Raw genomic sequence first — 17,833 nt, forward strand, 5'->3', positions numbered from 1 at the left:
TCACAATCCATCTCTCCACTTGGCTTGGACTCTTTGCAGCCAAGGGGGACTTTGAATTAATCATCCTGTCATAGTCTCCCAAGTTTAAGATTAGTCACAGACCAGTATGGATCAGATCAATCTTTTTTTTTTTTTTTTTGTTTTTTGGAGCTAGTTCTTATCAACTTGCTATGTAGGCAAGGCTTATCAGCTTGCTGGGATGGCAGGCATATACTACACAGGGATAATCAAGCAGTTCTAGAACACTACACAATGCTGGCCACATGCTAACCTGGTAAGTATAGAGTGTAGGGTCTCTTTCCCCTTACAGCCTCCTCCTACTGGAAAAACCAAGACATATAGAGGACACCACAAACCAGGGGAAATCTGTTTGAAAGCAGCTTCCGAAGAATCCACTCCCACCCCAGGGTAGGCCTGGCACCAGGCCCATCTGAGGCCCTGCCCAACCACCCATCCCACCTCCCAGTATGCAGGCCCGATGCGTGCCCGGCCTGGTGCCATTTTTCCATGGGGCTGAGGCGGTGGCGGTTCACATCTGGAGTCTAGACTCAGAGGCTCTGCCGGCCGGGCCTACCGCCCAGGCTGGGCCCCGCTGCCCGCTGTTTGCTCAGCTGAAGCTGGTTAATTGGAACTGGAGTGGCCTCTGTGGCTGGTTGGCCAGGCAAACCCTGATCAGTGCTGCAAGGTCTGTGGAACATCTGGCCCAGCCAGGATGGTCATTAGGTGGCAGGCGCCCGGCGCCACTGCCACCTCAGGCTCTGCTGGGGGTCGGCAGTGACTCAATGAGGCTTTTGTGGGCTGTGGGCTGTAGAGCCAACCACACTGTGTGCCTGGGCTGCCTGCCCCATCTGCCACCCTCAGAGGGGCTTTGTTCCAGGACCACATGGCCTTGCCCTGAAGGCAGTACAAGCCTGCAGAGATCCAGGAAGGCCCTAAAGAGATGCCCTGCCTAGAGAAGCCTTTCAGGTTTTCCTCCCCAGAGAATTTTAGACCCAGAGAAGTTGGGTGGCTGACTCAGAGGGGCCCAGCATACCAGCCACAGTGACTTGGTCCTGTAAGAGTGCACAGTGCTTAGTATGTTGAGCTGAAGTCAATTGCTTGAGGTCACATCACTGTCTGAGGGTGAGCCACCCCATTCCCTCCTTTGTACAGCAAGGCTAACAGCCCACATAGCTTAGAATCATAAGTACAAATCAGAATCCTGTATCAACACACTGTGTCTACATCTGAAATCGGGGAAGACCCAACCCCCCACATTCTCACTCTCCAGGCTTTGTTCTCTGGCCACTTCTAATCTGTTAACTTTACCATTAAAGCCGAACTCTAGCCAGGGAAAGCTATAGGTCATGGCCATTTTACAGCCTCAGTTTTCCCACCCGGGCAGGTGGACAAGGATGAGCTGTCCTCTCCTTGTCCTTTGGGGACTCTCTTGAAGGTCAGGAGTGAGGAAAACTTTGGCTATGGGATCTCTAACTCCTGCCTGACCTTGGATAGCCTCTTCTATTTTCTGGGGCTGCTCCCTTCCCATTGCAGGCTTTCTGAAGACCTGGGCTGTATTTTGGGAAGCCTGGGGATGAAGAGATGGACCTTTGATTTCCAGCCAGATGGGACAGCAAGCCCAGGGAGCCGTGTGCCCATAGTTTCAGGTTCCTTTGCTGAGGCAGGGCGCCCTGTGACTCTGTCATCATCTCATACCAAGGCCAATGGGGCACAGCAGGCACTTGCCCGCCACCTTCAGTCCCCAGGAGTTTGGAAGAAGGTGGTGAAGAAAATCCCTGGCTGGGGAACAAGGTCATAGGAACCCTCTTCTGGCCTGACAATGGGGTGGGCACCCAAGAAGGTGCTTGCAAAGACCGAGTGAGTTCAGCACAAGATACTAGGTAGAGTTGCTGAGAACTCTCTGGGAGCACAGTGGCCTAGCGGCCATGGGATGAGTTTTTAATATGAGGCAAAGTCAGTCCACAATACAAAAATCTAAAAACCACATTCAGTCCCACCTGGCTCCGGGGAAGGAAGCAGCAGAGGGTTTCCTTTGCCTGCAGGGGGATGAGGAGGAGCAGAGGAAGCCAGAGAAAAGGGAGAGGGAACAGGCAGCAGAGGCCCGCTCCCCATCCTGGAGCCACCTTCGCCTCCGGCAGGTGTCTTCTCTGTGCCGCCTACAGGTCACTCCCTGCCTGCCTGGCCTGCCCGGGTCCGGCGCGCTGCCTCATTTCTCCTTCTTCTCTAGCCTCTTCGATGGCGACGCCTCTGCTGACTCCTCTTTGGATTCAGTCCCAGCTGCTGGATCTTTAGGGTTGGACTCCTCATAGCTGAGCAGAAAACAAAGGAGCACACTTGGAGGATGCTGAGGGCAGAGTCTTCTCCAGGGGATGACAGGGTCATTGCATCTCAAGCCTAGCCTCTGCCAGTACCTGGCCCCAGCCATGTGTGTGTGTCCTGCTTGGCTTTCCCTATGCCTTGTGCTGCCAAGGGGCTGCAAGGGCAGTGGCAAATGGGAAAGGCTGGGGCTGGACTTGTGTGGATCAACTTTAAGCTGGAGAGCAGAAGAGAGTAGTGGGGGCCCACACTCTGGGAGAGCAGCTGTGCCCCGAGGCACATGGCGAAGTTAACAGCTCAGCTACGGGTGGCGACTGTTGTGGTGACTAGCACAGCGCCACTCCAGGGTGGACACGGTAGCTCTCATCAGGGTCTCTGCTTACTAAGCAACTGTGTCTACTGAAGCCCAGTGCGTATTTCCTGGCTGGCTGGGGGGCAACAAATGCCTGCCTGATGAATAAAGGAGTCAGGAGAGGGCGAGGTGTCCAGTCATAAGCAAGCAGTCATGGCATCTACTGCAGTCTGACCATGCGTGCCCATCTTATGTGATGCCCACTGTTGGTGAGTACCCCAAGGTTCTGGGCTACTAGCTTGCCTTGGGGCTGGGCAGCAAGTGCTGATGGTTGTGAAGAGCTGCTTCCTACCACCAGCCCCAGTGACACTCCCTGACTTTCCACTAAGGCTGGAACGTCTGCCCTACCTTAGGCCCAGGACAGTGGGGAAGCGGGCAGGTGGGCACCCGCTGGGCATTACATGGCGCTGGGATTCTGCGGGCGCCGGCGACGAGGGCCAGCTAGCTTCTGCTGCATGGAGTCGGCCAGGCTGGCAGGGGAGCCCGAGACTGTGGGAAAGTGAGTGAGTCTCGGCGTATGAGGCAGGATTACGGCCGAGGACTCGTAGCTGTGTAAGAGACAGACAGAGAAGACAGAACAAGAAGATGCAGAGATCAGGGGGAGAGAGAGACATCCTTCCTGAGGGGCGCAGAGCACCCCTGTCTTGGTTCCATGGCTGCACTTCCATCTTGCTGTGTGTAAAGCAGCCGGTGCGCAGCGCTACGAAGTGCACCATGCAGACAGGAGAAGCTCGGTGTGCTGAGGGGCTGAGCATGCTGCCAAACCGGTGCCTCTAACACAGCGCGTGCTCAGCCCAAGTAAGGCTCTGGGTTTGAACCTTGGCCTCTAACACGCACAGAGTGCAGAGAGAGTGCTGGAGAGTGATACCTGTCAGTGCACAGACCCGGCCTCTCCAGCAGACTGAACAGGAGCATTGTTTCCCTTCTCACGGCTCTCTCTCTCTCTGTGTGTGTGTGTGTGTGTGTGTGTGTGTGTGTGTGTAAGTGCGAGAGGGGGTCACAGGTTGATTATGTCCTCTCCTCTAACTTCACATCCTATGTTTGGAGATAGGGTCTGTTAATGAACCCGTGGCTCACCTACTGGCAAAACTGGCTGTCTAGTAAATGCCAGCATCTCTGTCCATCCCCACACAAAGCCAGGGCTGCAGATGCGTACCACTCTACCCTGTTGGGTGCTGGGTATCCAAACACACAGGTCTTCATGCTTGTGCAGTAGGCACTGTAATAAAGGCCACATCCCTAGTTGGTTTTTAAAAAGTCAACTTGTGTGTGCCATGTCGACTGTGGACAGCTCAGAGGACAAGATATGGGAGTCGCTGCTCCCCTTCTACCTGTGGGTTCTGGGGATTGAACTCAGGTCCTCACGCTTGGCAGCAAGAATTGTTACCGTGTGAGCCATCTCGCTTACCCATTTAAAAAATTAAAAAAAAATTCTTTGGCATGTGAGTGCTTTGCCTGCATTTATGCAGAAGTAAGAAGAGTGTGTGGCTCCTGGAACTGGAGTTTACACTTGGGAACTTCCATGTAAGGGCTAGGAACTAAACCAGATCCTCTGAGCACAAAAAGGACTCTTGACTGCTGAGCCATCTCCCCAGAGTTCTTTAAAAAGAAAGAAAAAATAGCTTTTAAACTTTTCTTTACTACTGTAGAGATAGGATCTTACTATATAGTCCCAGCTGGGCTAGAATTCACAGAGACAAACCTGCCTCAGTTTTCCAAAAGGATCAAGGGCATGTTCCATTGTTTTGTTTGTTTTTTGAAATAAGGTTTGTCTTGCTCCGTTTCTGACTTGGGCTGGCTCAACCCTTAGGTGACCTGGTGGTTCCTGCTCCCAGGAGGTCACCATGTCAATGAATGATTAGCAAGTGTGACTTACAGACCCTCCTGTTTCAGCCTCTCTAGCAGTTGGGACTGGCTGGAACAAGGTTTAACTCTGGCCTGCAGCCTGACCTTAATTCTCCCATGGTGGTACATGCCCTTGATCTTAGTGGAGGCTAGTCTGGATCTTAGTCTTGAAATCAGTGGTCCTGAATGCAGGGGTTAAGGCATAAAGTACCATAAGGCACAGGCTCAGCTGTGAATATTAAAAGAAAAATTCATTTTTATACCCACTTAGCCAGCTGGGTGCTGAGCATCCAAACACAGTTCTTCATTCTTGTGCAGCAAGCACATTAGTGATGAGCGCTCTCCTTAGTCTGTTTTTACAAGTACTGTGGTGGTGTGAAAAAGAATGGCCCCCAGAGGCTCATATTTGAACGCTCAGCCATTAGCGAGTGGCACTATTTGAAAAGAGTTAGGAGTGTGGCCTTGCTGGAGGAAGTGTGTCACAGGAGGTAGGCCAAGAGGTTTCAAAAGTCCACAGCAGCCCAGTGTCTTGCTCTCAGCTCCTGCTCTAGCATCCCATCTACTGTGCTCCCTACCACAACTGATGGCCTAAGCCTCTGGAAGTAAGCAAGCCCCATAATTAAATGCTCTCTTCCATAAGAGTGCCTTGGTCATGGTGTTTCTTCACAGCCATAGAACAGTGACTTAGACAGATGGATGTTTGTTCATGTGTGTCATGGTGCTTGGGGGCTCAGAGGACATCTGCTGCGTGCAAGCATGTGTGCAAGTTTGCTCTCAAACGTGTACTGAATACAGGCTTCAGATCCCTATGGAGAGCTGGTTTCCAGCTGCCCTGTGTGTGTGCTGGGAATCACACGAGAGTCCTCTGAGAAAGAGCAGGCACTCTAACTGCAGAGTCATCTCTCCAGTAGTACCATCTGTATAAATGTGTAACCCATTCAAGAATGAATCAGCAAATGAGTTTTCAAAAGGGAGTGGCAGTGGAAGAGAAGAAAAAGCAAAAGAACAGGTTGAGAAAGGGATGGAGGACAGAAGAGGGGACTGCCTGCTTTCTTGCTTTTCCCTAAGGACCTTCTGGGTAGGGTGGGGCTTGCACAGAAGAGCATTTAGGGAAACCAGGCCTCAAAGGGGAGGGAGGCACCTTCTGCCCTGGCTGGGTGCTCAGATCTTAAGCTACAGGGCTACAGGCACTGCTTAGGAGTCTCTGCAGGCATGGATACACGGAGTGAGGGATGGGAAGCGCTGACCTCAAGCGCCAGGTGCCTGGCCAGAAGATGGGGGTGGGCGGGCTTCCAACCAGCAGGCCAAGCCGGGAGCTGGGGATTCCAGGCAGGGCAGGCATGGGGAAGGGGTGAGTCATCTGTGTCGCTCTGAGGCAGCCAGGTGCACAGGAGGCCCTGGCAGGCACTTGGGGGACAACTTGAGGCCAAGCGGGTGGAGTTGGTGAAGGCCCCTGAGTGGGCAGCTTTAATAGTAGCTGGCAGCTATTTCTAGGTCTCTGGCAGGAGGGGTTGGTGGTGCCTGGGAGCAGACACCTGCTGGGAGTCATGCAGGCCCTGGGGTAGGGGTGGGGCTGTGCACAAGGTGTGGTAGTGGCCATGGGGAAGAGGAGGGCGTATGAGAAAAGAATGGACTGTCGGTTATAGCTACAGAGGCAGCTAGACAGGGATGGACATGGCTTTCTTGTTAAGGGTACATCCTTGTCCATGCAAACTGATGTTTTGGGGTGGGGTTGGGGGTAGGGGAAGACATGCCTCAGGTCACCTGGTGACAGAGCTAGCCTGTGATCCAAGGCCCCTGGACAGTGGGCAGTCTGGAGAGAATCTCTACCAGTCACTCCTTTAACACACAGTAGGCATGTAGGCTGTCTTAGGCTAGACCTCCTTGGCTCCTAGGGAAGGTCCCACTGGTAAGCACAGGCCAGGCACCTCGTCACCAGCAGAAAGGCACAGGTGGTGGGAATACTCCCGGGAGACAATGCTCGTGTGATCTGGTAGGTTGTGTGCAGATGTGCTAGGGCCGGTCTAATGTCTGCCCCATCCAGCCTTACCTGAACATCTCTGCCACTTCTCCCTTGGCCAGTGCCACCAGGACAGGAAAGCCAATACACGCAGGGACCAGGTACAGGAGAGCCGGCTAGGAGAAGACAGAGACTAGTGAGGGAAGGCATTGACTCAGGACCACACCCAGCACCCTAGCCCTCTCCTTGGGTTAACTGAGGGATAGCTCTGATCCAGGTTTTTAGAGTGAAGTCAATGGCAGAGCCTAAACACAGAGCTAGAGTCAGAGAGCAGGGCTCTTCCTCCTGGGAGGAAAAGGATTCACTATAAGAACTGGGCGCAGGTTCCAAGGTCCCTGCGGAGCCTGAGTGTAGTGTCTGAGTCACACTTTAGTGCTACTGCTTCTGAGAAGCCTGCAGCCTAGTCTGGGACAGAGCTTTGCATCTGAGAGTCACAGTAACATGGTAAGAACAATGACAGTAGCTACCTGTGACTGCAGCCAGTGTTAATTGACTTCTGTGCTTTGCCCTTCCCTTCCCCCATTCCAAGTCTGTGCTAAGCTTCCCGGGAAAGCTGGGCTGGGAGAAAAGGAAGACAGTCCTCAGGCATGAGGTTTTCCCTGTGCTTCTAGCTCACCTCCATGGCTGTGACCATCCTTTGGGCAGAGAAGGTCTAATGTTCTGGGGGTTGGGGTGGAGCAGGGGAGCTTAGGTCTCCGTTCTGACAGTTAACCAGAGAATGGAAGACCCCAAGGTAGACACCGCACCATAACACCGCTGCTGCTGGATACTCCAGTCTCCAGTGCTACTAGTGGCCTGAAGGCCCCATGAGATGTGACCCTTGTCATCTCTTCCAATCTCATCTGACCTACTTACTCTGGCCGTAGCCCCAGTACCTTGGCATATGCGGTTTCAGCTGCTTAGGCCACTCTTCCTCCCTCTGCCTAGTTCCTCCTCCTCAGACCTGTCTTTGAGGAGATGCTCCCACTTGCATGGCTTCAGGTCCCTGGCAGTGTGTAAGTGATCATTCTAGGCAGAATGGAGTCTTTGTCTCCTGCTGGGTTGTGGACTCAGAGGGAACAAGTGTCCTCTTCCCTGTTCAGTCTCTGTCCTGCTTTAGCAGAGGGCTGGGGGGTAGAGGGGGTTGTGTGTGTGGGAGGGGTAGGGGCACCTGTGTACTCATGGCTTTTCCTTGCTCACGAGTTAGGAGATAATTTATCTTGGAGATAAAAGGAGTGAGAGTAAAGAGACAGTGATCTAAGTATGAAGCCAGCCTGTGATCTCACAACAGCAGGTCTCTCCCTACCACTGAGGAGGAGCTTCAGGGGACATTTTTTTTTGGCCCTGGTCTGGGTGGATTGTGAGCCATATTACTTTATATAGATCACCCTAGAATCTAGTAATAGCCTAACTATCCAGACCTGAGTTCTAAAGATGGTGTTCCTGAGGATCAGAGCAGGGGACAGACCTGTCCAAGGTCACAGAGCACGAGTAAGGCCAAACTGGGATGGGACCTGGGGAGCTGGGCTTCTTTCACTGGCACTTATGGGTTTTTGAGGTCCATGACCCAAGCTATGAGAAGCAGCAAGAGGTATTCTAAGTCCTACGCAAACTCATGAGAGACAAGACATGGGAAATGGTTTAAGCTTTCAGTTCACAAAACTAGAAAAAACGGGCAGCGTCTAGCTCAGTAGTAGACTGCTCATACAACATTTAAGCAATGCTGGGATGGGGTAGCTAGAGAAAGAATAAGATGTCCTGTGAATAGAAAGGAGAAGTTGGGCATTGTGGTGCACACTTGTAAATTCTAGCACCAAGGAGAGACTGAGGCAAGAGAATTACTGTGAGTCTGAGGCTAGCCCAGCTAGGCAGGGAGAACTTGCCTCAAAACAAAATAAAAAACAGCCAGTAAACCAACCAAACAGCCAAAACCAGGCTGGGTGTGGTGGTGCACACCTTTAACCTAAGCATTCCGGAAGCAGAGTTGGGAAGACCTCATGAATGATAGTGAACTCTCACATAGTGAGTTCCAGGCCAGCCAGGGAAACACAATGAGACCCTGCCTCAAAAAACCACCAGCCAAACCCAACTGAATCACACAGGCCCCTACATATACGAGGGAAAAGAATGTGAACAGGAGCAGCGATTGAAGGTCAAACTCTAACAGTAAATTTAATTTGTGGGGGCTGGAGGAATGGCTCAGTAGTGAAGAATGGACATTGCTCTTGTAGAAAACCCAAGATTGGTTCTGTAGGCTCACAACTGTCTGTAACTCCAGCTCCAGGGAATCTGACATCCTTTGCTGGCTTCTGCTGGCACCTGTATTCATGTATACAAACCCAATACTCTTTCACATGGTAATAATAAACTAAGAACAGGCAGATGAGCTAACTGGGGATGTGAGGATGGGGAAGGGCCGGTCAGGAGTGACAGCCTGGTCCTCCTCTACAGCCCCCACATTCTCTTACCCAAGACAACCTTGGGCAGAATGGAGGACTATCAGGGGAGTACGTATGGACTTTACTCTTCCCAAGTGGCCTTCTTACCAAGGAGCTGGTGGCCTTAGGTTCATGGGAAGGTTCCTTTAAGAGAGAGCAAATTTGCTATTGTTAGAGAGATAAAAGCCTGCCTTCTTTTCTTTCTTCTCAAGGTACCCGGGAAACTCTCCAGTGAGAGTCAAGGAGAAAGAGAGATGTACTATTCAGGGCAGTGAGGTAGGGACCAGGGTTTTCTGAAGCAGTTTCTCATACATGTAACCCGGGCTCACTGGGATTAGCTATGTAGAAGCTGACTGAACTTCTATTCCTCCTCCACTTCCTCCATGCTGGGGTCATAGGCATGTACCACCATGCCTAGCTGGGAAGGTGAATTGAAGCGAATTGAAGGCCACACAGGGGACTTCTACCTAGAGCAATACTGGCACAAGGGCTGCTTATGTCTTGGAGAATCAGACCCCATTCATTAGGCTCCACTTACATCCTGGATCTCCTCTTTAAGGGTTTTTAGGGAAATAGCCATCTAGACGAATCAAGACCAGGTGCGTGGGCCTGGGCATAGCCTGGCTAGCTGGATTACCTGGCTAGGTCTGTCCTTCTAGGCCTCTGAGCCCTCCCTGAACCCGGCATGTGGGCGGAAATCTCTTCCCTCTCCTGGGGAGAAGGCAATCCCGCCACCTGGTGGCTGCAGGGGGAATGTCTCTGGCCTACTCCAAGGTAGGGCTTGGAGTTGTAGTATAGGCCTTAAAAAGGCCTCTAAGCCTGTTCCGGGCTGTGGCACTGTAACCCTCTCACAATCATGCTCCACTGGCACAGCAGAGGTTGTACCAAACATAAATTAATGAATGGGAAGGCTCTGCAAACACTTGGGGCTTCTCTGCTTATGAGCCACACCCTTGGATCTTTGTTTAAGCACAGGCCAGTGCTCCAGAATCTGCTCTTGTGATGAATTCAAAGGCAGTGCCCGATGATGCTGCTTTGGGGAGGGGAGGAGTAAAGAGCCTCAGGGCACCTCAAAACTGTATCGCATGGCATGCTGGGAGTGCCCACGTCTGTAATGGTTAGCAGTGTACAGTGTGATACTCTGGATCAAGGAAGGCTTCATGTGGACAGTAAGAGATAAAGTTATCATGATATTTAGAATAAATGGCATTTAAAACTGGAGTTTTCCATTCGATATTTTTGGGCTGTGGGCAACTGACCTCACAAAACCAAGGCTGTGCTGTGGACGGGGTATCTAGGTCTGGCCTGTCCCATCCTTAAGCCACCCCCCTTTCTGCTTTCATTAATGACTAAGGAAAGTCCAGCATGGACTTCTGTGACCTGGCCTGACTCCCAGAGAGGTGTCTGGGGGATTCCTACTGGGGATTCCTCAGCCTCTGCACCTCAACTCTCCATGCAGCCCGGGCCATGTCCTAGCTCTACTCCCCACTCACTGTGTGCTGCCTCAGCTTCCTCAAGAGCTTTCTAGGACTCAGGTTACTCCCTAGTGGCTTCCTCTCTTCAGACCTCTGAGGTCCCGTGCTGTTCTCTGTGGTGGCTCAGTGTCTGCTGCCTACCTTGGTGAAGCACCCAGCTAACCCAGTCCTGCTCTTTGTTCTATGCTTGCCTGCCTGGGAAGCCATCATTTCTTCCCCAGCCTCTTTATTGTGCTGGAGCAGCAGCTGCCATATTGCCACAAGTCAAGGACAACCAAAAGCCACAATTGTTTTGCTGTCACTGCAGGGTGCTGACCTCTGGGCTGCTTGTGCCTGTGACAGAGCAACTCTGTAAGTTCTGTACTGTCAGGGGAGCCCTCTAGACACCCCGAGGGAGGACCATGCTGCTCACCTGGGCGTGCTTAAAGATGTGCATAATGAAGATGGTGAGACCCAGGCCGAAGATGTAGGCGGCGAAGCTGGTGTAGAAGTAGGTGTGGGTGTTCTTCTTTAAGCTGCAGGGAAAATGAAAGAGGTTAGAGGAGAAACATCCTTTCTCAGAGACTGGTGTTGCAGATGTGGGGAGGGTGAGTCTCTGCTCAGGGCCTGGACAGCTGTGTATGTACCCTGTACTTCCCTAAGCTATGTTTCTTTAGATGAGTTACTTTTCTTCTTTCATGTTCAGTCTATACCTTTGCAAAAATGGGAAAGCCACAAGGCCATTTGTAAATAACAGATGTAAAATTCTGGAAATGGCTCTAAGAGTTTTAGCCAGCACAAAATCTCTTGGGGGAAAAAAGTCGGCTCTAGGTTATCCCCATAGAATCTAAGTTTGGGGCAAGGCCTAGGGAGTTTGCTGGGGACTAGTTGGGCCCTGAACAAGCTTGGTAAATGTTCTTCTGAGCTTCAGTCCAGTCTTATGTTTAGTTTCTACAACAGCCTGGAAAGAACCTAAGGAGGGAGAGCTCAGGGAACAGCTAGACCTGAACACGGTGGCTCAAGTACGGCCCGACAAAAATGGCCGAAGCTGGCTTCCCCAAAGCCAGAGGTCAGACTTGCTCAGCACTCTCCCCAAATTGGCACAGCAGATCCGAGACGGAACTCTTGTTAACACCATGAATATGAGGTTGAGGCTGACAAGGTCAGACTGGTCGCCAAGGACACAGAGCTACAAACACCAATCTCAACTAAAAGGATTTTTTTCCCTTTCAGCAGCATCGGGAGGGTGGGGGTTGGGTTTCAAATTTCAGAAGGCAGGTGGAATGGGAATTTATCTGGCAGTATGTGGGTGGAAGTATCCTTTCTGGGCTCCTGAAAACTGGAGAACGCTAGGAGAGCCCCAAGCCAGGCCTTCCCCTGCTTACCTGATGTCAAAACGGAGCAGCAGGGCAATGAAGATCCCTGAGGGGAAAGGCACAGTTAGAAGGCAGGGCTGGAGATGAGTTGGGGACGTGGAGTGGGATCATATTATCACAATGGCCTCCCACTGAAGGGTCCCACTGACCAGGTGCAGATTAAGTGAAACCACAGCCCCTGGAGCTCAGGCAAGGGGGCAGGACAGCAGCTGGGACAGACTCCAGCAGGACACCCAAACTAGGCCTGTCCTAACTCAAAGATGGACTTCTGTGTCATAACGGTGACTGCAGCGGCACCTAGTTTGAAGAGGGCTTCTTCAAAGTGACACTGGCCAGGGAATGGGAAGCATATTCTGAGGAACTAGCATGGCTACATGTGGATCAGGAGGGGACACAGCATAGAATGGTCATGCAGCAGGCCCACGTCTACATTCTGAGTAAGGAACACGACATGTTGGAAGGATTCTGGGAGAAGAACCACCTAAACAGGTCTAGAAAGAGCCCCGTGGCTGCTGCCCAGTAGGAGCTGGAAGCCTGGAGCTAGAAGCAGTTCACTGGGAAGTACCTCAGACGCCCAGGATGCTAATTATCCCTTAGCACCTGATCCACTCTTCAAAACCAAGTCTAGATGCTCCAGAATCCAGAGTCCCTGAGACACAGCTAGCCAGTACAACCTCTGTGTGCTGCACACACCACACCCTCAATGAATCTCTCTCTTCACAAGCCTTTCCGGCTCACACAGGACAGAGACTAAGGATCACTTAGCTGAGGACAAATTCTTAGGAGCCGAAACATTCTGTGTCCATCAAAATCACTGTGATCAATAGATATTTTTACAGTGTTGCCTCTGGAGCCCAGGCCCAAAATTGTGCACGCCAGGCAGGGGCTCTACCACTAAGTTATGCTCTCCACGTTATGTCGTTCATTTTAAAGAAGGAAGTGAGTCACCCTCTGAGGCCAGTGAGAGATGGGTGGAGAAAGCTGACCAGAGCGGCCTTGTCTACAGTGTTTGGGGCTCAGCGCCCCCTGGTGACCGATACCTATAAAGCTCTCCAACTAAAGGGGCAGGGGCTCTGCTATTAACTCCAGTAGCTGAGGGGGTTTCAGCACACTGCTCTCTGTGCTGAGTGACTGTCAGAAGATTCGGGGTAACTAATATGGAGAGGATGCATGTAGTCCTAAAGCCTAGAACCGCACACACCAAGTAGATCCTGGGCATCTGTCTGTAAGGCAGTGGTTTTCAACCTATGGGTCACAATCCCTTTGGTGTCAAATAACCCTTCCACAGGGGTCACCTAAGACCACTGGAAAATACAGATATTTACAATTCATAACAGTAGCAACATTACAGTTAAGGAAAATAGCAATGAAAATAATTTTATGGTCTGGGGTCACCACAAGAAGAGGAGCTTTACTAATGGTTGAGAACCACTGCTGTAAGGCATTGGTCATGGGGGTGGGATTCTATCATTTTCTTTAAAAACACCTCTGGCATCAAGCTGGAATGAACACAGGACCACAATCTGTTCTGTCCCTGACCACCAGCACCATCATGACCACCAGTGAGGTATCTAGACCTATTGCCAGGGGGCCTAGAATTAATCTTAAAACAAAACAAAACAAAACAAAACAAAAAAAAAAAAACCAAAACAAAACAAAAAAAAAAACTCATGTGTACTGTTGTTTTGCACATGTGTGTGTTCTCCTTTGTGAACCACCACATGAGTGCTGAGAATTAAATCTGGGTCCACTGGAAGAGCAGCCAGTGCTTTTGACCACAGAGCCATCTCTCCAGTCCCAATTTTTCTTTTTCTTTGATAAAAGCCCCATGCTGACCAGTGAACCAGGTAGATCTATCTGGGGTTACTAGGGTTAAAGGTATGTGCCATCGTTTTCTACTACAGGACTCAAATCTCTCCCATTAGTTACCTGGGAAGGAAGTCCCTGCTGACTTTGGTATTGTACAGTGTGGGGAAATGAGGGATTGAGGTGGGTGGGATATGTCAAGACAATCTCGGTTGAACCATTTCTTTAACCTGGAATACAGAAATTCCCTCTATCCCTCTGTACAATCAGAGGGCCCCACTGCTGAGGAAGGTATGGATTTCTACCCGTTTTTTTTATAGGAGCTAGGAGTTAGACAGACCCTGGACAGGTAATAAGGCCACAGATAATGAAACACACTTTCAGCTGTGTCATCCCTTGACCTGAGGCCTGGCAGGCTTTTTTTCCTGACAAGCAGGGTTCCCTCTTCTGGTTCACCAGTCCAGTTTGGCCAGACATGTTCAAGGCCTTTCTGATGGGAAAGAAACCTGTCCTAAACCACCAAACCACAAACATGCACTGAGGGAGGATCTGCCAAACCCTCACGACCGTGCCCTTTCCCAATAGGTAAGGCTAGCTTACCACTCTGTACTAAACGCTGATGTACCAAGCATCGTCAACACCCCCTCCACGGTCCCCTCCACGGTTACCTGGAATGACAATGTCTCCAAGTCCCAGCATGGCGAAGTTGTCGGCTTCAAGGCCCTTCTCCAGCAGATCCTGGGGGAACACCACTGCAGGGAGAGGCAGGGGCGAGATGGAAAGGATCAGAGGGAACTGTTTCCTCGGCCAGCCAGCCTCCAGCCCTGTCAAGTATGACTCACACACATCTGTGTTTCTGCTGTACAGGGAGATGACAGGGTGCTCACAGGAAGAAATGGCAGTTTCACAGCAAGGAGGACTCTAGGATCATCTAGCCACAGGCTTCACCCATCCTCGCCTTCCCTTCCAACTTGCCATGGGACCAAGCCAGGGTTGCCATGATTATACAGACCACCAAGCATCTCTCAAGGTCACCTCACCCTCTTCTTCCCCGAAACCATAGCCCGTAAGGTCCTTGAGCTTGGATATTTCAGGTGATTCAGGGTCATCTAGGGCTGAGACTGCACGTTAATCTGAATCCTCCATCTACCTTTCTGGAGCAGGATAGTTTTTTGTTTTGGAGACAGATCTAGCTCTGAAGCCCAACCTGGCCTTCAAATTTCATCTTCTCAAGTACCAGGGTTACTTCCTGCATGTGTGCAACACTATGTTCAGCCAAAGAAACCAATGTTTTAAATTTTTAAAGATTATTTTTATTTTATGCGCATTGGTGCTTTGCCTGCATGTATGTCGGAAGGTGCCAGATCCCCCGGAACTGGAGCTCTAGACAGTTGTGAGCTGTCATGTAGGTGCTGGGAATTGAACCCCAGGTCCTCTGAAAGAACAGCCAGTGCTCTTAACCACTGAGCCATCTCTCCAGTCCTTTTTAAAAAAAATCTTTTTGGGGTGCTGGAGACTGAATCCAAGTCCTCATGTATGGTAGGTGAACACTGCCTATACCTGTAGCCCCCTAACATTTGACCTGCTCAGTGAAGCATGAAGGAAGCTTCCCCGGTGCACTTTGGGGTGGGGTGGGGGGTTGGGGTGCACTCCTTGAGGAAAGAGAAACAGTCCTCTCTGTGCCTCTGGACATGTCTGGGTAAGGAGTCAATGCTGAAATTGTGGTTCTCCCCTGGGGACCATGGGAAGCTGAGCTTAAGGACTGGTAGCAAGCATGTTGGGAATGGTAGGGTAGGAAGGCAGAAGTAACCTTGGTCTCAGTGATTCTACTGAATGGCATTAACCCGTCCCTGAGCTGATATACCCAGGCTTACTGTACCTGGGATAACAGAAATGTCTCCGTATTTATTTAGAGCCTATAATCTCAGTACTTCGGAGGTGAAAGCAGCAGGATCAGACTCAGAGCCACCTGAGCCACACAGTGAGTCACTTCTAGGATCGCCTTGGCTACCTGAAGTGCATCTCAACAAACACCCAAAGACACTCCTTCTTCAAAGACATTGGTACTTAAGGTTTTCCTTTTTCTCTTGGGTGGGAGTTAAAACATGGTTTCTCTGTGCAGACCCGGCCATCCTGATCTACAGAATGGGTTCTAGAAATTCTGTAGACCAGGCTGGCCTTCAACTCAGAGATCCACCTGCCTCTGCCTCCCAAGTGCTGGGATTAAAGGGGCGTGCCACCATACCCAGCTACAGTTGGATTTTCTAATACTGTTATATAAACACCAGTTACTCTAAAGAACAACATCAAGGTGTGGTGAGAGCTGCTAGACAAACAGCACCTGGTAGTCAGGTAGTAAGGGAACCCCAGTGTGATGCAGTGAACGTGGAGACACTGCAGGCCCTGTAACTGTTAAGCATCTCTCCGGTTCTTATTCCTGTTCCTATGTATCTCATGACACATGTGTCACGACCAAGTGACCCAAGGCCAGGATCTGTGAGGAAGCCTGAGTTCAACAACAGAGACGGATGAATCAATGAAGAGGAGATAAAGACAGGCCCTGACACCAATGATGTGACACCAGAGATGATGACCCAACTGGGTAGGGAGGATGATGATGTCCATGTGCGAGTGGGTCACTTACATTTTATTGGTGCCTCAAAGGACTTGGCCACAGTCACCATCACGTTGGTGCCAAATACCTGGAAGGAGAAGACATAAGTCTAAAGGGAGGCAGGTGGGTTAGCAAAGGCTGTCCCTAGGCTTCTAGATAGTTTTGTCAGAGGTGTAAGAAAGTTGAACAAGGAATTGGGAGAGCTCAGACATTGAGTTGAGGTGGCCCTTCAAGGTGGTTCTGGGCAAAAGAAAATGTGAAGGAGAAAGGCTCTAACTGGCCCAAGCCAGGTGGCCTGCTGTCTAGGCTTCCATCCCACTTAAGACACAAGGTGGTGGCGGCACAAGCCTTTAATCCCAGCACTTGGGAGGCAAAGGCAGCTGGATCCCTGAGTTTAAGATCAGCATGATCTACAGAGCAAGTTCCAGGACAGCCAGGCTGTTACAGAAAGTAACCCTGTCTCGAAACACAAACATCACGACCAAAAGAAGAGACAAAGTATTTAGGCAGCGTTCATTTGAAGACAAAGGTCTTCTGAAGCCAAGGAAGGTGTTCTAGTCAGGCAAACCTCAGACCCCTTTTAGCAGTACCTCAGAAAAATGAGTATGCAGCCAGAGCACAACTAACCTTTGTCCCACTTGCTGGGCCATCCACCACTCTTGTCCAAACGTCCCTAAGCCTCACCTCATTTGCCCCAGAGTCGCAAGATTAAGCAGTTTTCCTGGAAAGACCACCTGAGGGCATCTGAAGGCACTGGGTCCTCTGGATTCGTGGTAGATCTGGTCCCCTGCATTTGCAGATGGACCCAATATAGACCTGCTCTGGGGTCCAAACTTCCATCAGACTACCATGTGCACCAGAGACTTAGGGAAGCCGGGAGGCAGAAGAGGGCCCTCAGAGCTGGACATCGGGTCCCTGCCTGACTCACCCAGAAGATGTCATAGATGAAGAGTCCTCCAAGCAGGATACAGCCAGTGCTCACGTTGTTCAGGTGCAGGAGCTCTACCCCATTAAGGGAGAAGGCCAGGCCAAACAGGTTGTTGGCAATCCAGTGCTGAGGAAAGGTGGGAGTGAGACCAGCTCACTATTCCCATCCTGCCCTGTCACCCCAACCTCCCCCTCTGAGCAGGCTCTGACTTACCTTCCTCAGAAGGTACCAGACACCAACAACGCTGCTTAGGCCCAGGCACACCAGGTCCTTAGTGTCAAACTCATAGTTGATGATCTCTGGGCAGAGAGGCCAGGTAAGTCCACTCCCCAGAGTGAGCCTGTCCCCCACAACCTGTCAGCCCCTGGATGGTTGAGGGCAAGGCTGTCGACATGGTCAGACAGGCCATGGGCTCAGCCTTGTGGGGAAAACTCACTGGAGTCATCCCCAACCCTTCTTAACTTTCTGGAGGGGGAACATAAGCCCAGATAAAATGCAGGATGTTGGAGACATAAGCTCTGCCACCTGAAGATGGGTAACCCTGGGAAGGCAGTGCCTTCTTAGGAGTTTGTTTCCCTATCTGTAAAAGGTCAGCAGCACCTTCCTCATGAGGGTAAGAAGTGAGTGAGGCTGTTCTCACAGTGTCCTCAGCACAGTGCCTGGAACATGGTGAGTTCCCATATAATGGTACTCTTACCAAGCTCA

General features: G+C 51.0%; 1 protein-coding gene across 4 annotated transcripts in view; it reads right to left on the reverse strand.

Moving 5' to 3' along the window:
* Positions 1–1,912: 1,912 nt before the first annotated feature.
* HM13 (histocompatibility minor 13) overlaps positions 1,913–17,833 on the reverse strand; it is a 33,684-nt gene continuing 17,763 nt past the window's right edge. The window contains exons 5-13 of one of the 4 annotated variants that reach the window (XM_080925776.1): positions 17,342–17,427; positions 17,129–17,254; positions 16,231–16,288; positions 14,255–14,338; positions 11,790–11,826; positions 10,838–10,940; positions 6,564–6,649; positions 3,070–3,216; positions 1,913–2,309 (exon numbers count right to left, since the gene is read on the reverse strand). In XM_080925776.1, coding sequence (XP_080781902.1) covers positions 2,207–2,309; positions 3,070–3,216; positions 6,564–6,649; positions 10,838–10,940; positions 11,790–11,826; positions 14,255–14,338; positions 16,231–16,288; positions 17,129–17,254; positions 17,342–17,427 — 830 coding nt within the window. In that variant the 3' untranslated portion in view covers positions 1,913–2,206. Of the gene's footprint in view, positions 2,310–3,016; positions 3,217–6,563; positions 6,650–10,837; positions 10,941–11,789; positions 11,827–14,254; positions 14,339–16,230; positions 16,289–17,128; positions 17,255–17,341; positions 17,428–17,833 lie in introns of all 4 variants that reach the window. The other 3 variants (XM_080925774.1, XM_080925775.1, XM_080925777.1) reach the window with 3 other exon arrangements.

This window comes from Micromys minutus (assembly GCF_963924665.1).
Source record: "Micromys minutus genome assembly, chromosome: 11".
Lineage (NCBI taxonomy): Eukaryota > Metazoa > Chordata > Mammalia > Rodentia > Muridae > Micromys > Micromys minutus.